The sequence below is a fragment of the Toxorhynchites rutilus genome, chromosome 2 (assembly GCF_029784135.1).
Source record: "Toxorhynchites rutilus septentrionalis strain SRP chromosome 2, ASM2978413v1, whole genome shotgun sequence".
Lineage (NCBI taxonomy): Eukaryota > Metazoa > Arthropoda > Insecta > Diptera > Culicidae > Toxorhynchites > Toxorhynchites rutilus.
Genome location: NC_073745.1, coordinates 78460303 through 78479058, shown reverse-complemented (window position 1 = coordinate 78479058; position 18756 = coordinate 78460303). Strand labels below are relative to the sequence as shown.

At 41.9% G+C, this 18756-nt stretch overlaps 3 protein-coding genes across 3 annotated transcripts; 1 reads left to right on the top strand and 2 right to left on the bottom strand.

Annotated features, from left to right (window-relative positions):
• The first annotated feature begins 6019 nt into the window (after positions 1-6019).
• On the top strand, positions 6020-8349 carry LOC129768396 (mucin-2-like). The gene has a single exon (XM_055770030.1). It carries the CDS (start codon positions 6063-6065, stop codon positions 8289-8291), a length of 2229 nt encoding a protein of 742 aa, XP_055626005.1. The 5' UTR covers positions 6020-6062; the 3' UTR covers positions 8292-8349.
• Positions 8350-9390: 1041 nt separating this feature from the next.
• Positions 9391-10978, bottom strand: LOC129770055 (salivary glue protein Sgs-3-like). Its single transcript, XM_055772657.1, has one exon. The coding sequence runs from the start codon at positions 10959-10961 to the stop codon at positions 9504-9506; it is 1458 nt and encodes a 485-aa protein (XP_055628632.1). The 5' UTR covers positions 10962-10978; the 3' UTR covers positions 9391-9503.
• A 529-nt stretch (positions 10979-11507) lies between these two features.
• LOC129771353 (mucin-2-like) lies at positions 11508-17281 on the bottom strand. The gene has a single exon (XM_055774904.1). It carries the CDS (start codon positions 17157-17159, stop codon positions 11664-11666), a length of 5496 nt encoding a protein of 1831 aa, XP_055630879.1. The 5' UTR covers positions 17160-17281; the 3' UTR covers positions 11508-11663.
• Positions 17282-18756: the final 1475 nt, after the last annotated feature.

Genomic DNA, 18756 nt, shown 5'->3' with positions numbered 1-18756 from the left:
AAGGGGGGAATTTGGACCACCTAAGCAAATCGCCTAATATTTCCAAACCAATACGATCTAAATAAAAAATGTCACATTGTATACTGAGTTACACTTGTTTTCTCTCAATAAATAATGTTTAATCATTATATAAAGCTTCAAATTACCAAATATATCATATAATAAAAGAGATGATTTTTGGACATTAAAATTTAATGTGGGGCGATTTGGTCCAGTGTGTGTTTCATCGAAAAAACATACTTATGTTCATGTAAAGTATTTTGGGATAATGATACAATCAGTAACAGTGTTTTGGGATCGATACCAGGTGTCTTGGCCAGATTCCAGACCAGAAAAATTGGATTGACACCATCTCGAATTCTGCATGAATCTTTTCACTGTTGTTCGAGCATTTTCAAACACTTTCGTTGTTGGTCAAAGAAAATCAGTTCTTGATGGCCTGAGTTGCTCTTTCAAGCTCCTCCTTCTTTCAACGTTGTCTGCCCATTCTCTTTTTGTAATTGCGTGACATCTCGAATCAATTATATCAAAGAAAAGCCTCAAACCTGTAGGACCAATTCACCTCACAGAAACATGTCCATGTCACCCCACACAACATGCAAAAATAAAAATGCAATTAATTCCATTTATTGTTATCAAACTTACAGTTTCGCTACGTCAGATTGTTCCTCTTCTGTAGGCGAACAGAACTTTACTGCACAATACACGGAAAGTTTGTTTAATCAACGGGAAAAACCTTAAAACCACGATCGGAAAACTCACATTTTTTGACGATCAAAGTGCTTGCTGTGTTTATGCTACCGTTTCCCTCTACTTGTGAAGTTTTACCAAAGTTTTTTTTTTTTTTACTTTAGGTACATACGGTTCAACAATAGAAGGAAATGACATTATAAAAAATCCAAGTTGAGTCGTAATTTTTGAGATAAAGGGGTGGTCCAAATCACCCCATATGACCAAATCACCCCGTGTTACCTTAACTGACAACGCCAAGCTTAACTGCTGGAAACATTTTCAAGAGTCTTATGAGAGAGATATAAGAGAGAATGTTTGGGAGAAATTTCATTCGATTTTTGCTGTGCTCTCGCCATTGGAGTGCAGTCATTCACCATTTCAGTGTCTATTGGCAATCGCTTTTTTATCGCTGTGTGTTGTGTAAACTGAAGCAAAGTGGGAGCCTGCACTAGTAACAAAAAAGAAAAGTGGCTAACGAAGGACGTGTATCTAAGGGAAAATTGTCTGAAATATATTTTTCCACGTGCATTATGATTTATTTGATTTGTAATAAAGCTGCTGCTGTTTCGAAGGTTCAATCTGAAACGAAAATATGAGTCGAAACATGCGTCAAAAATGGACAAGTTTGTTGCCACATCCTGTGCTGGAAAACTGGCTGAGTTAGGAGCGAAAATTGTTTGTTTGAGTAGGATTCGAGAATGTCTTGAAGGATATCGTCCATATCATCAATCAACTCGCATTCATTTGATCATCGTGAGTTCCAAGCTTCTTTTCTTCTTTTCTTCATTCTTTCTGTTCACTCGAAAACAAACTCAAGTTCAAGTAACAGATGGAAAATTTTCATTTTCACCATTTTCTGACATTGAGAATTTCTCAAGTGTCGACAACTAGGAAAAATGTTGATGCACTCCAGCCGATTGATGCTGATTTTTCTCACAGATTGTGATACTTCAAAGCACATGAAAGAATTCTCCAATCTTCTCTTCCCCATTCAGTTTAGATGATGTACATGCCGCTGAAAACATGGAACTCATTGAAACGCAGTGTGATTTAAGGTGGAAACAGAATGCCGCGTTGTGTGTTGCTTTTCATCAGCTGTCATTGCTTGCGTTTTGTACTAAAACATTCGCCCGACGCAGTCTGTTGATTTGCAGTCACAATCTAGCATTCGCGTCACCACATGTAAACAAAAACAACATAAAATTCGTATGAAAATCTTGTTCTTGTTGTCAATCTGATCCATGGATCAGTTAAATGTTTTTAAAAACAACACATTGACATATCCGCGCTGGCGGCATTGAGCTTCGTTTACTAGTTTGAGGGAGCGTGAAAGAATAGCTGATTTTCAGTCGGAATGAACACGTTTTCAAAATTAAAATTATGAATGAAAATTAGCTTCTCCATATCAAACTAGTATTTAAATGAGAAACATTTTTGTTTGCAGGTGGGGAAAAAGTCTCATACGAAAATTGTTTATGAAGACAACTCTATATTATGATGAAAAAATTCAGCAACAATGTTGGAATTGTTTAGCCATATGGTTGAATGAAAGTCAGAACACGTGTTTCAAGTAATCAAATAACATGATGTGAAAATTTTTATTCAAATTTTAGAATTTTAAAACCGGCTTCGTGTCTTCTAATCTGATAGAGATTACACTAATGAGTTCGGGACCCAAATTATGGCACTAATTTGAAGTTGCCACCAGACGTCGAAACCGTGCCACTGTCATCGCGAATTCGGCGCAAGCAGTTTAGAACAAATGGTAGCGTTTAGTACAACGATGCAAATGACGCAACGCATTATTGTGTTCGACTAAATGGAAACACACATATTTAAAATGAAGTGTCAAAGCATAATTGTCGCAACGTGACGCATAGCGCGGTATTCTGTTTCCACCTTTGGAGTTACGTGAAAATTTTTAAAATCATGATGTCTTGGATTTCTACTCCAGATATGATCCAGAAGCGCGATTTCCAGAACTAATAAAACATGTTCATTTTATTACTTCTTTGTTTGAATCCACAAATATTTGTTAGCAATTGTTTCAGTTATGAAAGAAGTGAAATCAAAGTCGAGGAATAAACTCACTGATAGTCAGTCACTATCAGTGAAAGAACGTCCAATTCAATCGTGATATCGTATTCACATTAACAAGTATAGCCATAATTCTGTCAGTGAAATCACGACTGCTCTCGGTAAAGAAGTTTGGAGTGAAGAATAGTGGTAACACTGTAGTCGTGTAGTTCGATGTTTCCCTTCACTCTCACCAATTTTGTGGTTCCATTAGCACTTGTTCGGTTTCCTAGCAACGATAAAGTGCGGTCTGTACATAAAGCGTGTGGCAATTGTCACGTTATTTAATTGCGGAAAACGTCTAAACAGATCTACGAGCTGCTGAAACTGTTTTCTATCAATGAACGATTCGTGCTCTGTACACTACAACAGTATGGTGAACCAGCTGATGTGAGCGATAGGCCCAAAAAAGGGACGTCCGAAGTCGGTACGGTTGCACAATGTTATTTATGTTGTTTGTGAACGTATTCAACACAATCCTCTTCGGACACAAAAGTGTTCATCAGTCGAAATGAATTGAATAAATTTATTGATCGATATGTGAGTCATTTATCAACGCCCAGATTGAAGCGAGTATGTTTGGAACGATGCAAAAAAAAAAACTTTTAGAATGGTTAAAAAACATGACTAGCAACAAACCTATCAAACTTCATCTCCTCAAATGATTGGCCATTTGGCAATCCATCGGATTATTCACAGTTTTCATTGGAATTACCAATCGTCAAACAACGATTGGCTTTAGCGTTTTGGACTCTACGTGAAGAAGAGATGACCGAATAATTTTGCCAAAAATGTCAATTCTGGATACTTTTATACATTCAATAAATGTTTTGGGTTTTCATCTCATTTTGTTCTCGAGTTATGAATTTCACCTAAGAAATTGATCACCCTGTTTTTGACAATATCGGAATGAGCGCTCCATCATATATGATAACTTTGTCGAAGACAGTTTTTGTCTAGAGAATAAATATCTTTCATTAAGTTGTTTTAGCGCTTTCTAAGTTGCGTTAGGATCACCATGAAAAAACGGTAACTTTTATATTTCAAATTCCATATTAAAACTGTCTTCAGACGACTTTCAGAGCTTATCGAGAACAACATTTTGCGATGCAGAACTTGTCAATGTCTTCATTCTACTCAAAGTTATTGATGGTTTTTACGTAAAAACTCATGAATTCGAATTTAATTCACTCGAATACAAAAAATAACATAGATTTGAAAATATCACATTATGTAGAGTCAAACATGCCCCTTCAAATGCCGCCAATAAACACTTTTCATGCCCCAGAAAAAACCACAATCAAGGAAGAGATCGTATTTTTAGGGAAAACATATCAATCACTTTGAGTAAAGTTGAGATACTGACAAATTCTGCATAGCAAAATGTTTGTTTTAGTAAGCTCTAAAAGTCTTCTGAAGGCTGTTTGCATATAAGAATTGAAATATAAAGTGTTAGAGCAAACAAACGGTTGAAGCAAAACAATGGTTAGTTTCACGTTGACCCTAACCCAACTTCGAAATAAAGCGCTATATCGGTTATAAGAATAAATAAAAAAACTTTGTTCTACAAAGTTGCTTAAAATAACTAGGGCTACAATATTGTTGAGCTATGTTTCATATTATCTTTCATTTATAAAGGTAAGAAAGTAATATTTTTTTATTTCATCGAACATTTTGGTTTGCCCTATTTATGACAACATGAAAATGAGTCCTCTATTATATGTAACAACTTTGTTGAAAACAGCCCTCCTCCTTTACGGCCCTCCAGCAGACGTGGAACGAAATCGATCGTCAGCACTTCTAGAACATGGTCGAAAGTATGCCCAAACGTCTTCAAAAGGTAATGAAACTTCAGGTGGCCATAATAAATACTGATGCTTTAACTTTTAACTTTTTTGTTTTTATTGGGTGATTTCTTATTTCTCGTACTCGGGCTTTTAAAATCGGTCTAATAAAATTGTTTTTTATTCAAACAAAATAAAGAAAATCGTTATCTAATGCTGGTTTTAATACAATGCAAACAACACTTTGTTTATATCGCTTCAATATCGATTGCTAACAATACCGCAAAGCTCTAAGCGTCATAACGTGAAGAAAAGAGAGGTTATTCAAAGGTCCTGAATGATATTAATATTTTTTTGTTGGTGGGCTTCTGTTTTTTGTCAACGTATATTTGCACACATCAGAGAAGTCATGTAAGGAAGAAAACGAAATCTAACAAAAATGGCAAAACTTGTTGATTACTTGAAAGAGAAATAGAAGACGAACGCTCGTCTCGTTTGTTTTCATATTCCAGAAGCCGAGCTCGACTAAAACAGACGAGTAGCTCGTCTGAACCGACCGTTCGACTGCGTTCGCTGAAGAAGTGGTTGAGTCGTCGTCTGATTTATTTGGTTTGTTTCCACCTTTGAGTCTTACCCCTTGCCAGCATTGAGTATCCTTATACCGATTGCCTTTGAGTATTTCTACGAGAGCGGATTTTCGACGCTTTCACAAAATAAGATCCAAGTAAAAAACAAGTATTTCAAGGTTTTTTATCTCTTAATAATCACTGCACTACCGCTACTTACGTAATTCAATCAGAATGCGAAATGCCGTAAAATCGTATTAAGTACCTTCAACCGAATGCTAAGCCTTATGAAAACTTTCCTTTGATGTAGAACCAGAACGGAGTAATTTGTATTTGTATTTTCCGAGGTAACAGTATGGCACTAGTAGCCACCTATCTATTTGAGTGAAATGAAAGAGCTAACAGATGCATATCAATGATAATATTTCACTACGCGTTATCACTTTCTATTACGCATTTCAACTATTTTATGTTAGTCAATAATGTGAAAAAATGCACGATGTGGAAGACGGAAGATAACACATATTAAGATGAGACAATAGAGAGTAAGTATTTTCCTGTGAAAACAGATAGTTTCCGAGGAAGTTTCATCCAAATCTTTTTTTTTCATATGTGTTGGACCGAACCTTTACGACATTTTATCATTCCTGATAGCATTCTTCGAACTAAACGTAATCACTCCTCAGCTTTGAGACAAGAACAATAACGAACGCATTTCAGATGTGTGACAGATGCTTCCTTCGAGCGTAAAACGTGGAGTGGTGGGGTTATAAATTCATTTATCTTATTGTGCAGATCCGTTGTGTAAACACCCCTTTTATCTTACAGCGTTTACAGCGTTATTTAAGGTAGGTTACTACCAACGGAAACATTTTGGTCAGTGTCGAACGAATTGCCATCAAGGATGAAGGTTCACCTCTGCGTCGGTTTTGGGATACTGCTGCTAGGCCAGAGTTACCTTTCGGGGGCGCAGAACAACGAATGTGGTGTATCGGTTGGAACCTTTGATATGGTGTGTACGGGATGTACGGAAATTTTAGTTTGCATGCCAAATGGTAAACCGATACAATTAAGCTGTCCCAAATCAACATTCTGTGACCTAAACGTTAGACCAGCGATATGTGGAGATAGCGTCCCGTTTGGTTGTGAACCGCTGACCACAACGCTGTCTTCAAGTACAACAACGGAGGGTCTCACAAAGCAGGAACCTTCGTCCATCAATACCGAAGCCAGTACAGAGGAACTGTCCTCGACTGAACATTCCTCGGCAGAAGCAGATTCCTCATCGGCAGAGCCAGGTATACAAGAGCCGTCAACGGGGGAACCCTCAACGGGAGAACAATCAACGGGTGAACCATCTACAGGTGAACCTTCAACGAGTGAACCATCTACGGGTGAACATTCAACAGGTGAGCCATCAACAGGTGAACCATCAACAGGAGAACCTCCAACGGGTGAACCATCTACGGGAGAGCCATCAACGGGAGAATCTTCAACAGGTGAACCATCTACGGGAGAGCCATCAACGGGAGAATCTTCAACAGAAGAACCAACAACAGGAGAACCTTCAACGGGTGAACCAGCAACCGCAATACCCTCCACAGCTGCACCCAGTACACCATTACCATCCACGGCAGAACCAAGTACTCAAGTTCCGTCTAGTGCACAGCCTTCTACAGCCGAACCAAGTACACAAGCACCATCGACGCCAGAACCCAGTACTCAGCAGCCGTCTACTGCGCAGCCTTCTACAGCTGAACCAAGTACACAGGAACCCTCAACAGTACAACCGAGTACTCAAGCACCATCAACCCAAGAACCATCAACGGCGGAACCAAGTACTCAAGTTCCGTCTAGTGCACAGCCTTCTACGGTCGAACCAAGTACACAAGCACCATCGACGCTAGAACCCAGTACTCCGCAGCCGTCTACTGCTCAGCCTTCTACAGCTGAACCAAGTACACAGGAACCCTCAACAGTACAACCGAGTACTCAAGCACCATCAACCCAAGAACCATCAACGGCGGAACCAAGTACTCAAGTTCCGTCTAGTGCCCAGCCTTCTACGGCCGAACCAAGTACACAAGCACCATCGACGCTAGAACCCAGTACTCAGCAGCCGTCTACTGCGCAGCCTTCTACAGCTGAACCAAGTACACAGGAACCCTCAACAGTACAACCGAGTACTCAAGCACCATCAACCCAAGAACCATCAACGGCGGAACCAAGTACTCAAGTTCCGTCTAGTGCCCAGCCTTCTACGGCCGAACCAAGTACACAAGCACCATCGACGCTAGAACCCAGTACTCAGCAGCCGTCTACTGCGCAGCCTTCTACAGCTGAACCAAGTACACAGGAACCCTCAACAGTACAACCGAGTACTCAAGCACCATCAACCCAAGAACCATCAACGGCGGAACCAAGTACTCAAGTTCCGTCTAGTGCACAGCCTTCTACGGCCGAACCAAGTACACAAGCACCATCGACGCTAGAACCCAGTACTCAGCAGCCTTCTACTGCGCAGCCTTCTACTGCGCAGCCTTCCACAGCTGAACCAAGTACACAAGAACCTTCAACGGCGGAACCAACTACACTGCAACCAACCACGGTCACGGCAGCCCCGGGCGCCATTCTTTGCACCGAAGCAGGCATCTATCCGGACCCACTCAACTGTACGAAGTACCAATTTTGTCCCGGTAAAGGATTCGGTTCGTCGATACAGCAGTGTCCACCTAATTACGTGTTCAACCAAACCTGGGCCGGAGGCCTGGGTTTCCCTTGCAGACGCGCTATAAATATGTTGTTCGATTGTGCCAAGGTTGATTGTTCGGGAAGTTCGGCTTTTAAACGGTACGGGTCAAGCAAAAAATATTACGCAACCTGCGAGACTGACAGCACCACTGGGGAAACCAAAGTATCGATGTTCAAGTGCGCCGACGGAGAAACGTTCAACGGTTCGAAGTGTGTGTACACATGTCCCAGGGAAGGGATGTGGGTCAATGCTGCGGATCCAAGAAAGTATTACCAGTGCTTCTGGTCAGGAAATCAGTTGGCGTACGTTGAGAGGAGCTGCCCTTCGGGTAAGGTTTTCAACGAAGCCAAACGTGTATGTCTCAAACAGACAAGTATTTAGGAGTGTTCACAAAGAAGTATATACAAAATAAAATAGCCGTTTTTCAACTGATTAGTAATGGCGACTTAAAGTTGTTTTCTTGTTGACAAAACATTTATTAACGCTGACTCGGCAAACTTCGTCCCGCCTAAAATTTATTTTTCGTTATCACATTCACGTTTTCTTATTAAGCGCACTTGAGACGAACCAGCCCAGGAGGCTGAAAGTCTCAAAAATAAAGAATAAAACAAAAAAATATTAAGCGCACGTTCATGGGTCCAATCGCAGAACTGTTCATTGATTGATCTTCTAATCTACCCTTTAAAATAACCTTTTACTATAAAATTCCTAGTACTTCTACCAAAACTCGTCATTTCAATAACAGATTATTTTCAGACACAATTCTCGTTCAAGGTTTTTCAACCACTTGCAAATAGCATGTTTCTCCGTTACATGGAATAAATGTTTGATACAGAAAATATTATAGAATGAAGACAGCCCTGTGAGTTTTATCACATTATTTCCATTAATTCCACCATTTCCACTTCCGAACAAAGATCAATTTAGTTAGCGCAAACATCGAAGGGACTAACAACGCTTGTCACTATGAAATTGTAGAACATATGGGTTGGAATATGTTTGATTGAAATGTGTGTATTATTTTTATGGGACCCCCCTCCATTCCAGAGGAGGGAGAGGTGTCATACCATCATAGAACCATTTCTCGTACCCAAAAACCCTTACATCCCAAATTTGGCTCCATTTGCATGATTAGCTTTTGAGTTATGCAGAAACTCATGCTCCATCTGTATGGTACCCCCCCTCCCCCCTTCCCCTTAGAGAGAGGGGAGGATTTAATTTACCATAGAAACCTCCACATGCCAAATTTATTGCTTGATTAGTTCTCGCGTTGTGCAGAAATTTGTGTTTCATTTGTATGGTAGCCTCCCCTTAGAGAGAGGGGAGGAGTGTCGAGTCACCATGGAATAATATCTTGCCCCCTAAAACCTTAATATGCCAAATTTGGCTTCATTTGTGTGATTAGTTTTTAAGTTATGCAGAAATTTGTGTTTCATTTGTTTGATTCTTTGGGACGAGGAGTTTTTGAATACGATTGATATTGACTTATAATATTCATATTGCATTTCGTTTATTTATTTGTTTTCCAACATTATCTACACTCAGTTACTTACTTCTTCGCCAGATGTTTTCTTTATCAATAGTCCAGTTGTGTTATGTAACCTTGGGCGTACGACAGGCCTTAACGTTTACGTCGAAAAGTTTTTTGGGAGGACAACTCTCCTCACTATTCATCAGCTGACCTCCAAACCAGGAGCACCGGTAATATTTATTGGGATCCGCAATCTTGGGAAAAAGCCCTTCATTGGGACATGTATACACACACTCCGCTCCATTAAAAGATTCTCCGTCGTCGCATTTGTATATCAATAATTTGCTTTCTCCCGTTGTGCTGTTGGTGCTACAGTTCGCGTAGTATTTCGTACTTGCACCATACCGCTTCACTGACGGGCTTTCCGTACAATTGAGCTTGACACAATAGAATGGCGTATTCATGAATGGTATACAGGGAGACCCACTACTGCCTGCCCAAACTTGATTGAATACGTATATGGGTGGGCATCTTTGTATCGCTGAATAACCATTCGTTGCTTTGCAAAAATGATACTTTGTGCAGTCGTAGGGATCCGGGTAGATACCCGTTCCGGTACAAAAAATGGTGTCTGGACTTGGAGTAATCACGGGGGGCGGTGTAACTGTACTTGGTTGCGGAGTTGATGGCTCCTTAGTACTTGGTTCTGCCGTTGATGGTTCTGGAGTCGATGGTGCTTCAGTGCTTGATTTGACAGTGGTTGGTTCTTGTGTAATGGGTTCAGCTGTAGAAGACTGTGCAGTGGACGGCTCCAGAGTACTTGGATCTGCTGTAGAAGGTAGCGGAGAAGTCGGGTTTTGGGTACTTTGTTCCCCTGTGGATGGCTCAGGTGTACTTGGTTCGGCGGTGGAGGGAATTGCCGTAGTTGGTTCTGCCGGTTTCTGTGTACTTGGTTCAACGGAAGATGGCTGTACTGTAGATGGAGCCTGAGTAGTTGGTTCCGCCGGTGTAGGTTCTACTGTAGGTGGTTTTTGTGTACTTGGATCTATCGTGGATGGTACTTCCGTTGGCGGAACTTCAGTACTTGGTTCAACAGTTGACGGTTCTGGTGTCAACGGTTCAATTGTTGATGGTACTTGAGTGCTTGGTTCTGCTGTGGGTGTCTCTAGCGTACTTGGAACTATTGATGAGGGCTGCACGGAAGATGGCTCCTGTGTACTTGGTTCCACTGTGGATGGTTCTTGTGTACCAGGTTCAGCTGAAGAAGGCTGCATAGTAGACGGCTCCGTGGTACTAGGTAATACCGTTGGAGTGACTGGAGACATCGTTGTCGTCAGCATTTCACAGCCTATCGGGACAACATCTCCGCATCCCACAAATGGTGCAGTCGTCAACGTGTTACAGAATTTGTAGTTTAGACAATTTAGTACTAGTGGCTCCCCGATAACCGGACAAACACGTATTCTGGTGCACCCTTGGCACACCATGCCACAGGTACCCTGCGGTACTCCACATTGGTTGTTCGCTGATTCCGAAAAGTGACCCAACAGTAATACTGCGAGACTGATGTAAATCTTCATTCTGGATGCTAAACCGCTTCAACTTTGGTTGAACTGTTTCCGTTGGCGTAAACTCATCTTTTATATCACTCCCTGGAATCAAAGAATATGTTTACTCTTCCAAAAAAGATAAATTATCCGCAATCATAGGGTGGAGTAAACAGATTTCGACGGGCTGGCTTTTTGTTTTCTTCGAAAACCATTCATTCATTCATTCATATATAACGTTAATTTCAGCAGATGCTTGGCAAAAAATGCCAATGCTACCCTACTGTATTTCATGAAATTTCGGAGCTTCTAATTTGTTTGGTGGATAGCAAACAGCGCAACTCAGCGGTGCGTTCGTCATTATCCGTTGTTTGCGACCACTGCGCTTTTCTGAGCAATTCACTCGACTTTTTTATCTTTGAGCCAAAGGTACACGGAACAAATACAAAATAACGAGTACTGCAATGTTCTGACAAACATTTATTTTCGGAAAAAGACAGATAATCTTATCGTATGTAAAACACTATAAACAGTCGTTTATTTTGCTGCAATCTTTATTATCCATTCATATGCTTCTAATAAATCTACCTGTTAAGCAGATGGTTAAATGATTCATAATTCATGACTTAACTAAACTGTTTCTAAAATATACATCACAAATGAAACAAACCAAAATGGGTATGCTGCTAGTTCTAATCACAATGTTTATTGAAGTTAATGCAACACTACTTTTCGCTAGACACACATGCCTTTGTTGTCATCGAACATTCTGTTGGTGGGGCACTTCAATGAAGTATACGCTAGTCTTCCTCCAGATTTGTAGCAACGATAATACTCTCTCGGTTCAACGGTGTTCGGGAACAACCCTTCGCGTGGACACTTGTACACACATCGTACCCCGTTGAAGCTGGCCCCGTCGCTACATTTCATCATAAGAACCGTGCTCTGTCCAGACGGTCCACATAACGCGTAGTACTTCCTGGTCGTACCATAGTGCTTGTACAACGACCTTCCGGAACAGTCCACCTGGAAGCAGGAAGACCGATCCTGCTTCCGTTTGCAATAGCTACCGCCATCCGAAGTGGTAGCTGATTCGTCAAATACCTGATTCGATGGGCACTTCTTAACCACGGAATATCTACCGCTAGCCAAACAAAAGTGGTATTTGCTACAATCACGAGGATCCGGATAGATTCCACATCCTGTGCACTGGATCGTAACACCATGATGGTTAGATGATTTGGACGAATTCGATTCGTGGGAGTTTGCTTCGCCCGAATCGGATTCGTTAGATTCCGAGGAAGCACTCATACTTAGGACGAGTTGGGTTGGTTTCGGTGTTGTGCCTGGTTCTTCACTATCAGATTCATTCGAATCTGTTTCCGAGGAATCCGAATCAGTGACTTGGCTTGGCTTGACGGGGGACGATGGCAAAACAGAAATGGGTTCAATCGTGGGCAGACTTGTAGCTTTCGACACGGATGCTACGATTTCTATTGATGTTGGTTCATCGGAACTATGTTCACCGGAGGAAGATTCGTCGGACGAATGTTCAGCTGAATCAAATTCGTCTGATGACTCAACGGACGATGGTTTCGCGGAGGATGGCCCACTCGTTGATTGTTCAGAAGAAGTTGGAGTTATTGACGATGGTTCTACAGTTGATGGCCTTCTCGTGGATGGTTCTGTTGACGATGGAGCTATTGACGATGGTTCAGCAATTGACGATTCTACGGTTGATGGCTTACTCGTTGATAGCTCTGATGAAGTTGGAGTTATTGACGAAGGTTCTACGGTTGATGGTCCACTCGTTGATGGTTCAGTGGAAGATGGGTCAACAGTCGAAGGTTTTACGGTTGATGGTTCACTAGTTGATAGTTCAGTAGACGATGGATCAACAGAAGAAGATTCTATAGTTGATGACCCACTCGTTGATGGTTCAGTAGCAGATGGATCAACAGACGAAAGTTCTACGGTTGATGGCGCACTCGTTGATGAACTACTCATTGATGGTTCAGTAGAAGATGGATCAACAGACGAAGGTTCTATGGTTGATGGCGCGCTCGTTGATGGTAAAGTAGAAGATGGATCAACTGACGAAGGTTCTACGGTTGATGGCGCACTCGTTGATGAACTACTCATTGATGGTTCAGTAGAAGATGGATCAACTGATGAAGGCTCTACGATTGATGGCTCACTCGTTGATGGTTCAGCAGAAGATGGGTCAACTGACGAATTTTCTACGGTTGGTGGCTCACTCGTTGACGGTTCAGATGAAGTTGGAGCTATTGACGAAGGTTCTACGGTTGATGGCCCACTCGTTGATGGTTCAATAGAAGATGGATCAGCTGATGAAGGTTCATTGGTTGATGGCGCACTCGTTGATGAACTACTCATTGATGCTTCAGTAGAAGATGGATCAACAGGCTCTACGGTTGATGGTCCACTCATTGATGGTTCAGTAAAAGATGGGTCAAAAGTTGAAGGTTCTACGGTTGATGGCTCACTCGTTGATGGTTCGGAAGAAGATGGATCCACAGACGAAGTTTCTACGGTCGGTGGCTCACTCGTTGATGGTTCAAATGGAGTTGAAGCTATTGACGAAGGTTCTACGGTTGATGGCTCGCTCGTTGATGAACTACTCGTTGATGGTTCAGTGGAAGATGGGTCTAAAGTTGAAGGTTCTACGGTTGATGGCTCACTCGTTGATGGTTCGGAAGAAGATGGATCCACAGACGAAGTTTCTACGGTGGGTGGCTCACTCGTTGATGGTTCAGATGAAGTTGGAGCTATTGACGAAGGTTCTACGGTTGATGGCCCACTCGTTGATGGTTCAGTAGAAGATGGGTCAAAAGTTGAAGGTTCTACGGTTGATGGCTCACTCGTTGATGGTTCAGTAGAAGATGGGTCAACTGACGAAGGTTCTACGGTTGATGGCCCACTCGTTGATGGTTCAGTAGAAGATGGGTCAAAAGTTGATGGTTCTACGGTTGTAGGCTCACTCGTTGATGGTTCGGAAGAAGATGGATCCACAGACGAAGTTTCTTCGGTTGGTGGCTCACTCGTTGATGGTTCAGATGAAGTTGGAGCTATTGACGAAGGTTCTACGGTTGATGGCTCACTCGTTGATGGTTCGGAAGAAGATGGATCCACAGACGAAGTTTCTACGGTGGGTGGCTCACTCGTTGATGGTTCAGATGAAGTTGGAGCTATTGACGAAGGTTCTACGGTTGATGGCCCACTCGTTGATGAGCTACTCGTTGATGGTTCAGTAGAAGATGGGTCAAAAGTTGAAGGTTCTACGGTTGATGGCTCACTCGTTGATGGCTCACTCGTTGATGGTTCAGTAGAAGATGGATCAACTGACGAAGGTTCTACGGTTGATGGCCCACTCGTTGATGGTTCAGTAGAAGATGGGTCAAAAGTTGAAGGTTCTACGGTTGTAGGCTCACTCGTTGATGGTTCGGAAGAAGATGGATCCACAGACGAAGTTTCTTCGGTTGGTGGCTCACTCGTTGATGGTTCAGATGAAGTTGGAGCTATTGACGAAGGTTCTACGGTTGATGGCCCACTTGTTGATGAGCTACTCGTTGATGGTTCAGTAGAAGATAGGTCAACTGACGATGGTTCTACGGTTGATGGCCCACTCGTTGATGAACTACTCGTTGATGGTTCAGTGGAAGATGGGTCAAAAGTTGAAGGTTCTACGGTTGATGGTTCGGAAGAAGATGGATCCACAGACGAAGTTTCTACGGTGGGTGGCTCACTCGTTGATGGTTCAGATGAAGTTGGAGCTATTGACGAAGGTTCTACGGTTGATGGCCCACTCGTTGATGGTTCAGTAGAAGATGGGTAAAAAGTTGAAGGTTCAACGGTTGATGGTTCACTCGTTGATGGTTCAGTAGAAGATGGGTCAACTGACGAAGGTTCTACGGTTGTAGGCTCACTCGTTAATGGTTCGGAAGAAGATGGATCAACAGACGAAGGTTCTACGGTTGGTGGCGAAGTTGGAACTATTGTCGAAGGTTCTATGGTTGATGACCCACTCGTTGATGAACTACTCGTCGATGGTTCAGTAGAAGATGGCTCAACAGTCGAAGGTTCTACGGTTGATGGCTCACTCGTTGATGGTTCAGTAGAAGATGGGTCAACTGACGAAGGTTCTACGGTTGTAGGCTCACTCGTTAATGGTTCGGAAGAAGATGGATCAACAGACGAAGGTTCTACGGTTGGTGGCGAAGTTGGAACTATTGTCGAAGGTTCTATGGTTGATGACCCACTCGTTGATGAACTACTCGTCGATGGTTCAGTAGAAGATGGGTCAACAGTCGAAGGTTCTACGGTTGATGGCTCACTCGTTGATGGTTCAGTAGAAGATGGGTCAACTGACGAAGGTTCTACGGTTGATGACCCACTCGTTGATGAACTACTCGTTGATGGTTCAGTAGAAGATGGGTCAACAGTCGAAGGTTCTACGGTTGTAGGCTCACTCGTTGATGGTTCGGAAGAAGATGGATCCACAGACGAAGTTTCTTCGGTTGGTGGCTCACTCGTTGATGGTTCAGATGAAGTTGGAGCTATTGACGAAGGTTCTACGGTTGATGGCTCACTCGTTGATGGTTCAGTAGAAGATGGGTCAACAGACGAGGGTTTTACGGTTGATGGCCCACTCGTTGATTGGTCAGATGAAGTTGGAGCTATTGACGAAGGTTGTACGGTTGATGGCCCACTCGTTGATGGTTCAGTAGAAGATGGATCAACTGATGAAGATTCTATGGTAGATGGCGCACTCGTTGATGAACTACTCATTGATGGTTCAGTAGAGGATGGGTCAAAAGTTGAAGGTTCTACGGTTGATGGCTCACTCGTTGATGGTTCGGAAGAAGATTGATCAACAGACGAAATTTCTACGGTTGGTGGCCCACTCGTTGATGGTTCAGTAGAAGATGGATCAACAGACGAAGGTTTTACGGTTGATGGCCCACTCGTTGATGAACTACTCGTTGATGGTTCAGTAGAGGATGGGTCAAAAGTTGAAGGTTCTACGGTTGATGGCTCACTCGTTGATGGTTCGGAAGAAGATTGATCAACAGACGAAATTTCTACGGTTGGTGGCCCACTCGTTGATGGTTCAGTAGAAGATGGATCAACAGACGAAGGTTCTACGGTTGATGGCCCACTCGTTGATGAACTACTCGTTGATGGTTCAGTAGAGGATGGGTCAAAAGTTGAAGGTTCTACGGTTGATGGCTCACTCGTTGATGGTTCGGAAGAAGATTGATCAACAGACGAAATTTCTACGGTTGGTGGCCCACTCGTTGATGGTTCAGTAGAAGATGGATCAACAGACGAAGGTTCTACGGTTGATGGCCCACTCGTTGATGAACTACTCGTTGATGGTTCAGTAGAGGATGGGTCAAAAGTTGAAGGTTCTACGGTTGATGGCTCACTCGTTGATGGTTCGGAAGAAGATTGATCAACAGACGAAATTTCTACGATTGGTGGCTCACTCGTTGATGGTTCAGATGAAGTTGGAGCTATTGATGAAGGCTCTACGGTTGATGGCCCACTCGTTGATGGTTCAGTAGAAGATGGGTCAAAAGTTGAAGGTTCTACGGTTGATGGCGCATTCGTTGATAGTTCAGATAAAGTTGGAGCTATGGTCGATGGTTCAGTAGATGACGGTGCAATAGAAGTTGATACGACTGACGTTTGATCAGCTGATGATGGTTCAGCTGGTGTCGTGATTTCTGCTGTAGAAATCTCAGCTGGTGATGATATTGTCGATGATGGTTCGGTCGTGTTTGGCTCAACTGAGGATGATTCATCGGTTACAGTTTCCGCTCCTGTAGAATCTTTCGTATGATCGTCCACTGGCTTAGTTTCGAGCGATACCGTACTTGAACTGGACGCGCTTGTTTCTGTTGTATTTGGTGCTACCGTATTGGGTTCTACTGAAGAAGTATCCACTGGAGATGACTCATTAAGTGTGGAGTTGGTCAATGGTGTTTCCGTAGTATTCGTTGAAATTGCATCTGAAGGAGTCATTTGCAAAAAATCATCTTCTAGCGGTGAATCTCCTATAATAGGTGGCGGCGGTCCCACACAATCCCGTGGCATCACATCGCTACAGTATGCCTTCCCGGGCCCAGTTGAGGCCTCATTGCAGTATGTATTTTGCGAACAGTTCATATAGGCCAACGTTGGCATGCCGAGAATGCAGACCTGCATGGACTCGCAGTTGATGCATTTAGTGCCGACCACATCCTTGCTCAGAACAATCCCACATTCACTGATTTCAGCTTGCGAACTTTGTTGCAGAAACAGCAGTACTATTCCTACGTTTATCAAGAAGAGCGGCTTCATTTCGACTAACAGCTTCGAAAAACTCGACCTTCACTATTGACGAAAGTTTATCTTAAATATATTCGGGGCGACTGAGATAAGACTTGGGATTGACGCATGATGCCACTGTAAACGAAAGGGGGTTTATATGTTGCAGTAGCGCTCTTTCCGCAGTAATTTAGGTGAAATGAACGTTTGGGTTTCTCGCTATGCATCATGTAAGCTGAATGTTGAATCATTTGTTTGTAATTTTTCTTATACCTTTTATTGGCACTGCAATATATGGTTGATTATTTAAAACAGTCATAGTCAGAGTGAACCATCCTTTGAATTTTCAGCTATAGCGTTAAATTTAAATACAGTGAAAAATTAAGTGATCAATAAATTAGGATTATCCAGTTTTGGTTCTAACAGTCTCATTGAAGATTTAACCCATTTACGGCCAACTGTTCGAGAAATCAAACGGCAATTTTGATAACTTTTCAAGTCTTCGGAACGCAATCATATGGTAATGTTTTTATACAAAATTTTACACTTACCATCATTCTCATTTAATTTTGTATTACTTCATTAGGCAATAACTTCGGTTCAAATCAAATATGTCTGTAGTTACAGGTACTTCACGGTAGTTATTGACGAAATTAACGTTGCCAGATTTGTGGATTATAGCAGTGTTTGCCAATTGATCCATTCATCGAATAAATCGCTTTCGTTCGTTCATATATGATCTTGCAGAAATAATTTCCCCCAGCGGCATTCTTTTATTGTTACGTGCTACAAATCACGGTACAAAAGAGAACGAGACAACTCTGCTTCGGTTCGCACTTCATGATACATCAGCACGCAAACAAAACCGTCATGTTTTTTTCTGTGCACAAAGTTTATTCATACGGATTACGCGAAGCGAATGATTCACATTCAACTAATGTATATATATATATATATATATATATATATATATATATATATATATATATATATATATATATATATATATATATATATATATATATATATATATATATATATATATATATATATATATATATGTATATATTAGGCTGTCAAAAAAGTCCTGCGGTATTTCCGCGAGGTGTCGTTGCAAGCGCGTAGTTGTATTCATTGTATCGAGTCATACTATAGCTTGTTGGAAAGGTATTTAATAATATAGTCCTTTTCAGTGTTTTGTTTGGTTAAGTCGTTCGTGAGTTATAGTGTCGCAAATATGGAGCAAAATAAAGAGAAAATCCGACATATTTTACAGTACTACTATGACAAAGGCAAAAATGCATCTCAAGCTGCCAATAAAATTTGTGCAGTTTATGGACCCGATACAGTTTCCATTTCCACCTCACAACGATGGTTTCAACGTTTTCGTTCTGGTTTTTTTTTATTTATAATGATACTACATCCCATTGAGAGATTAGATCTTCTTCACAATTTTTCGCCAATAATCCCGATCCATGGCTGCAGTTCTCCAACT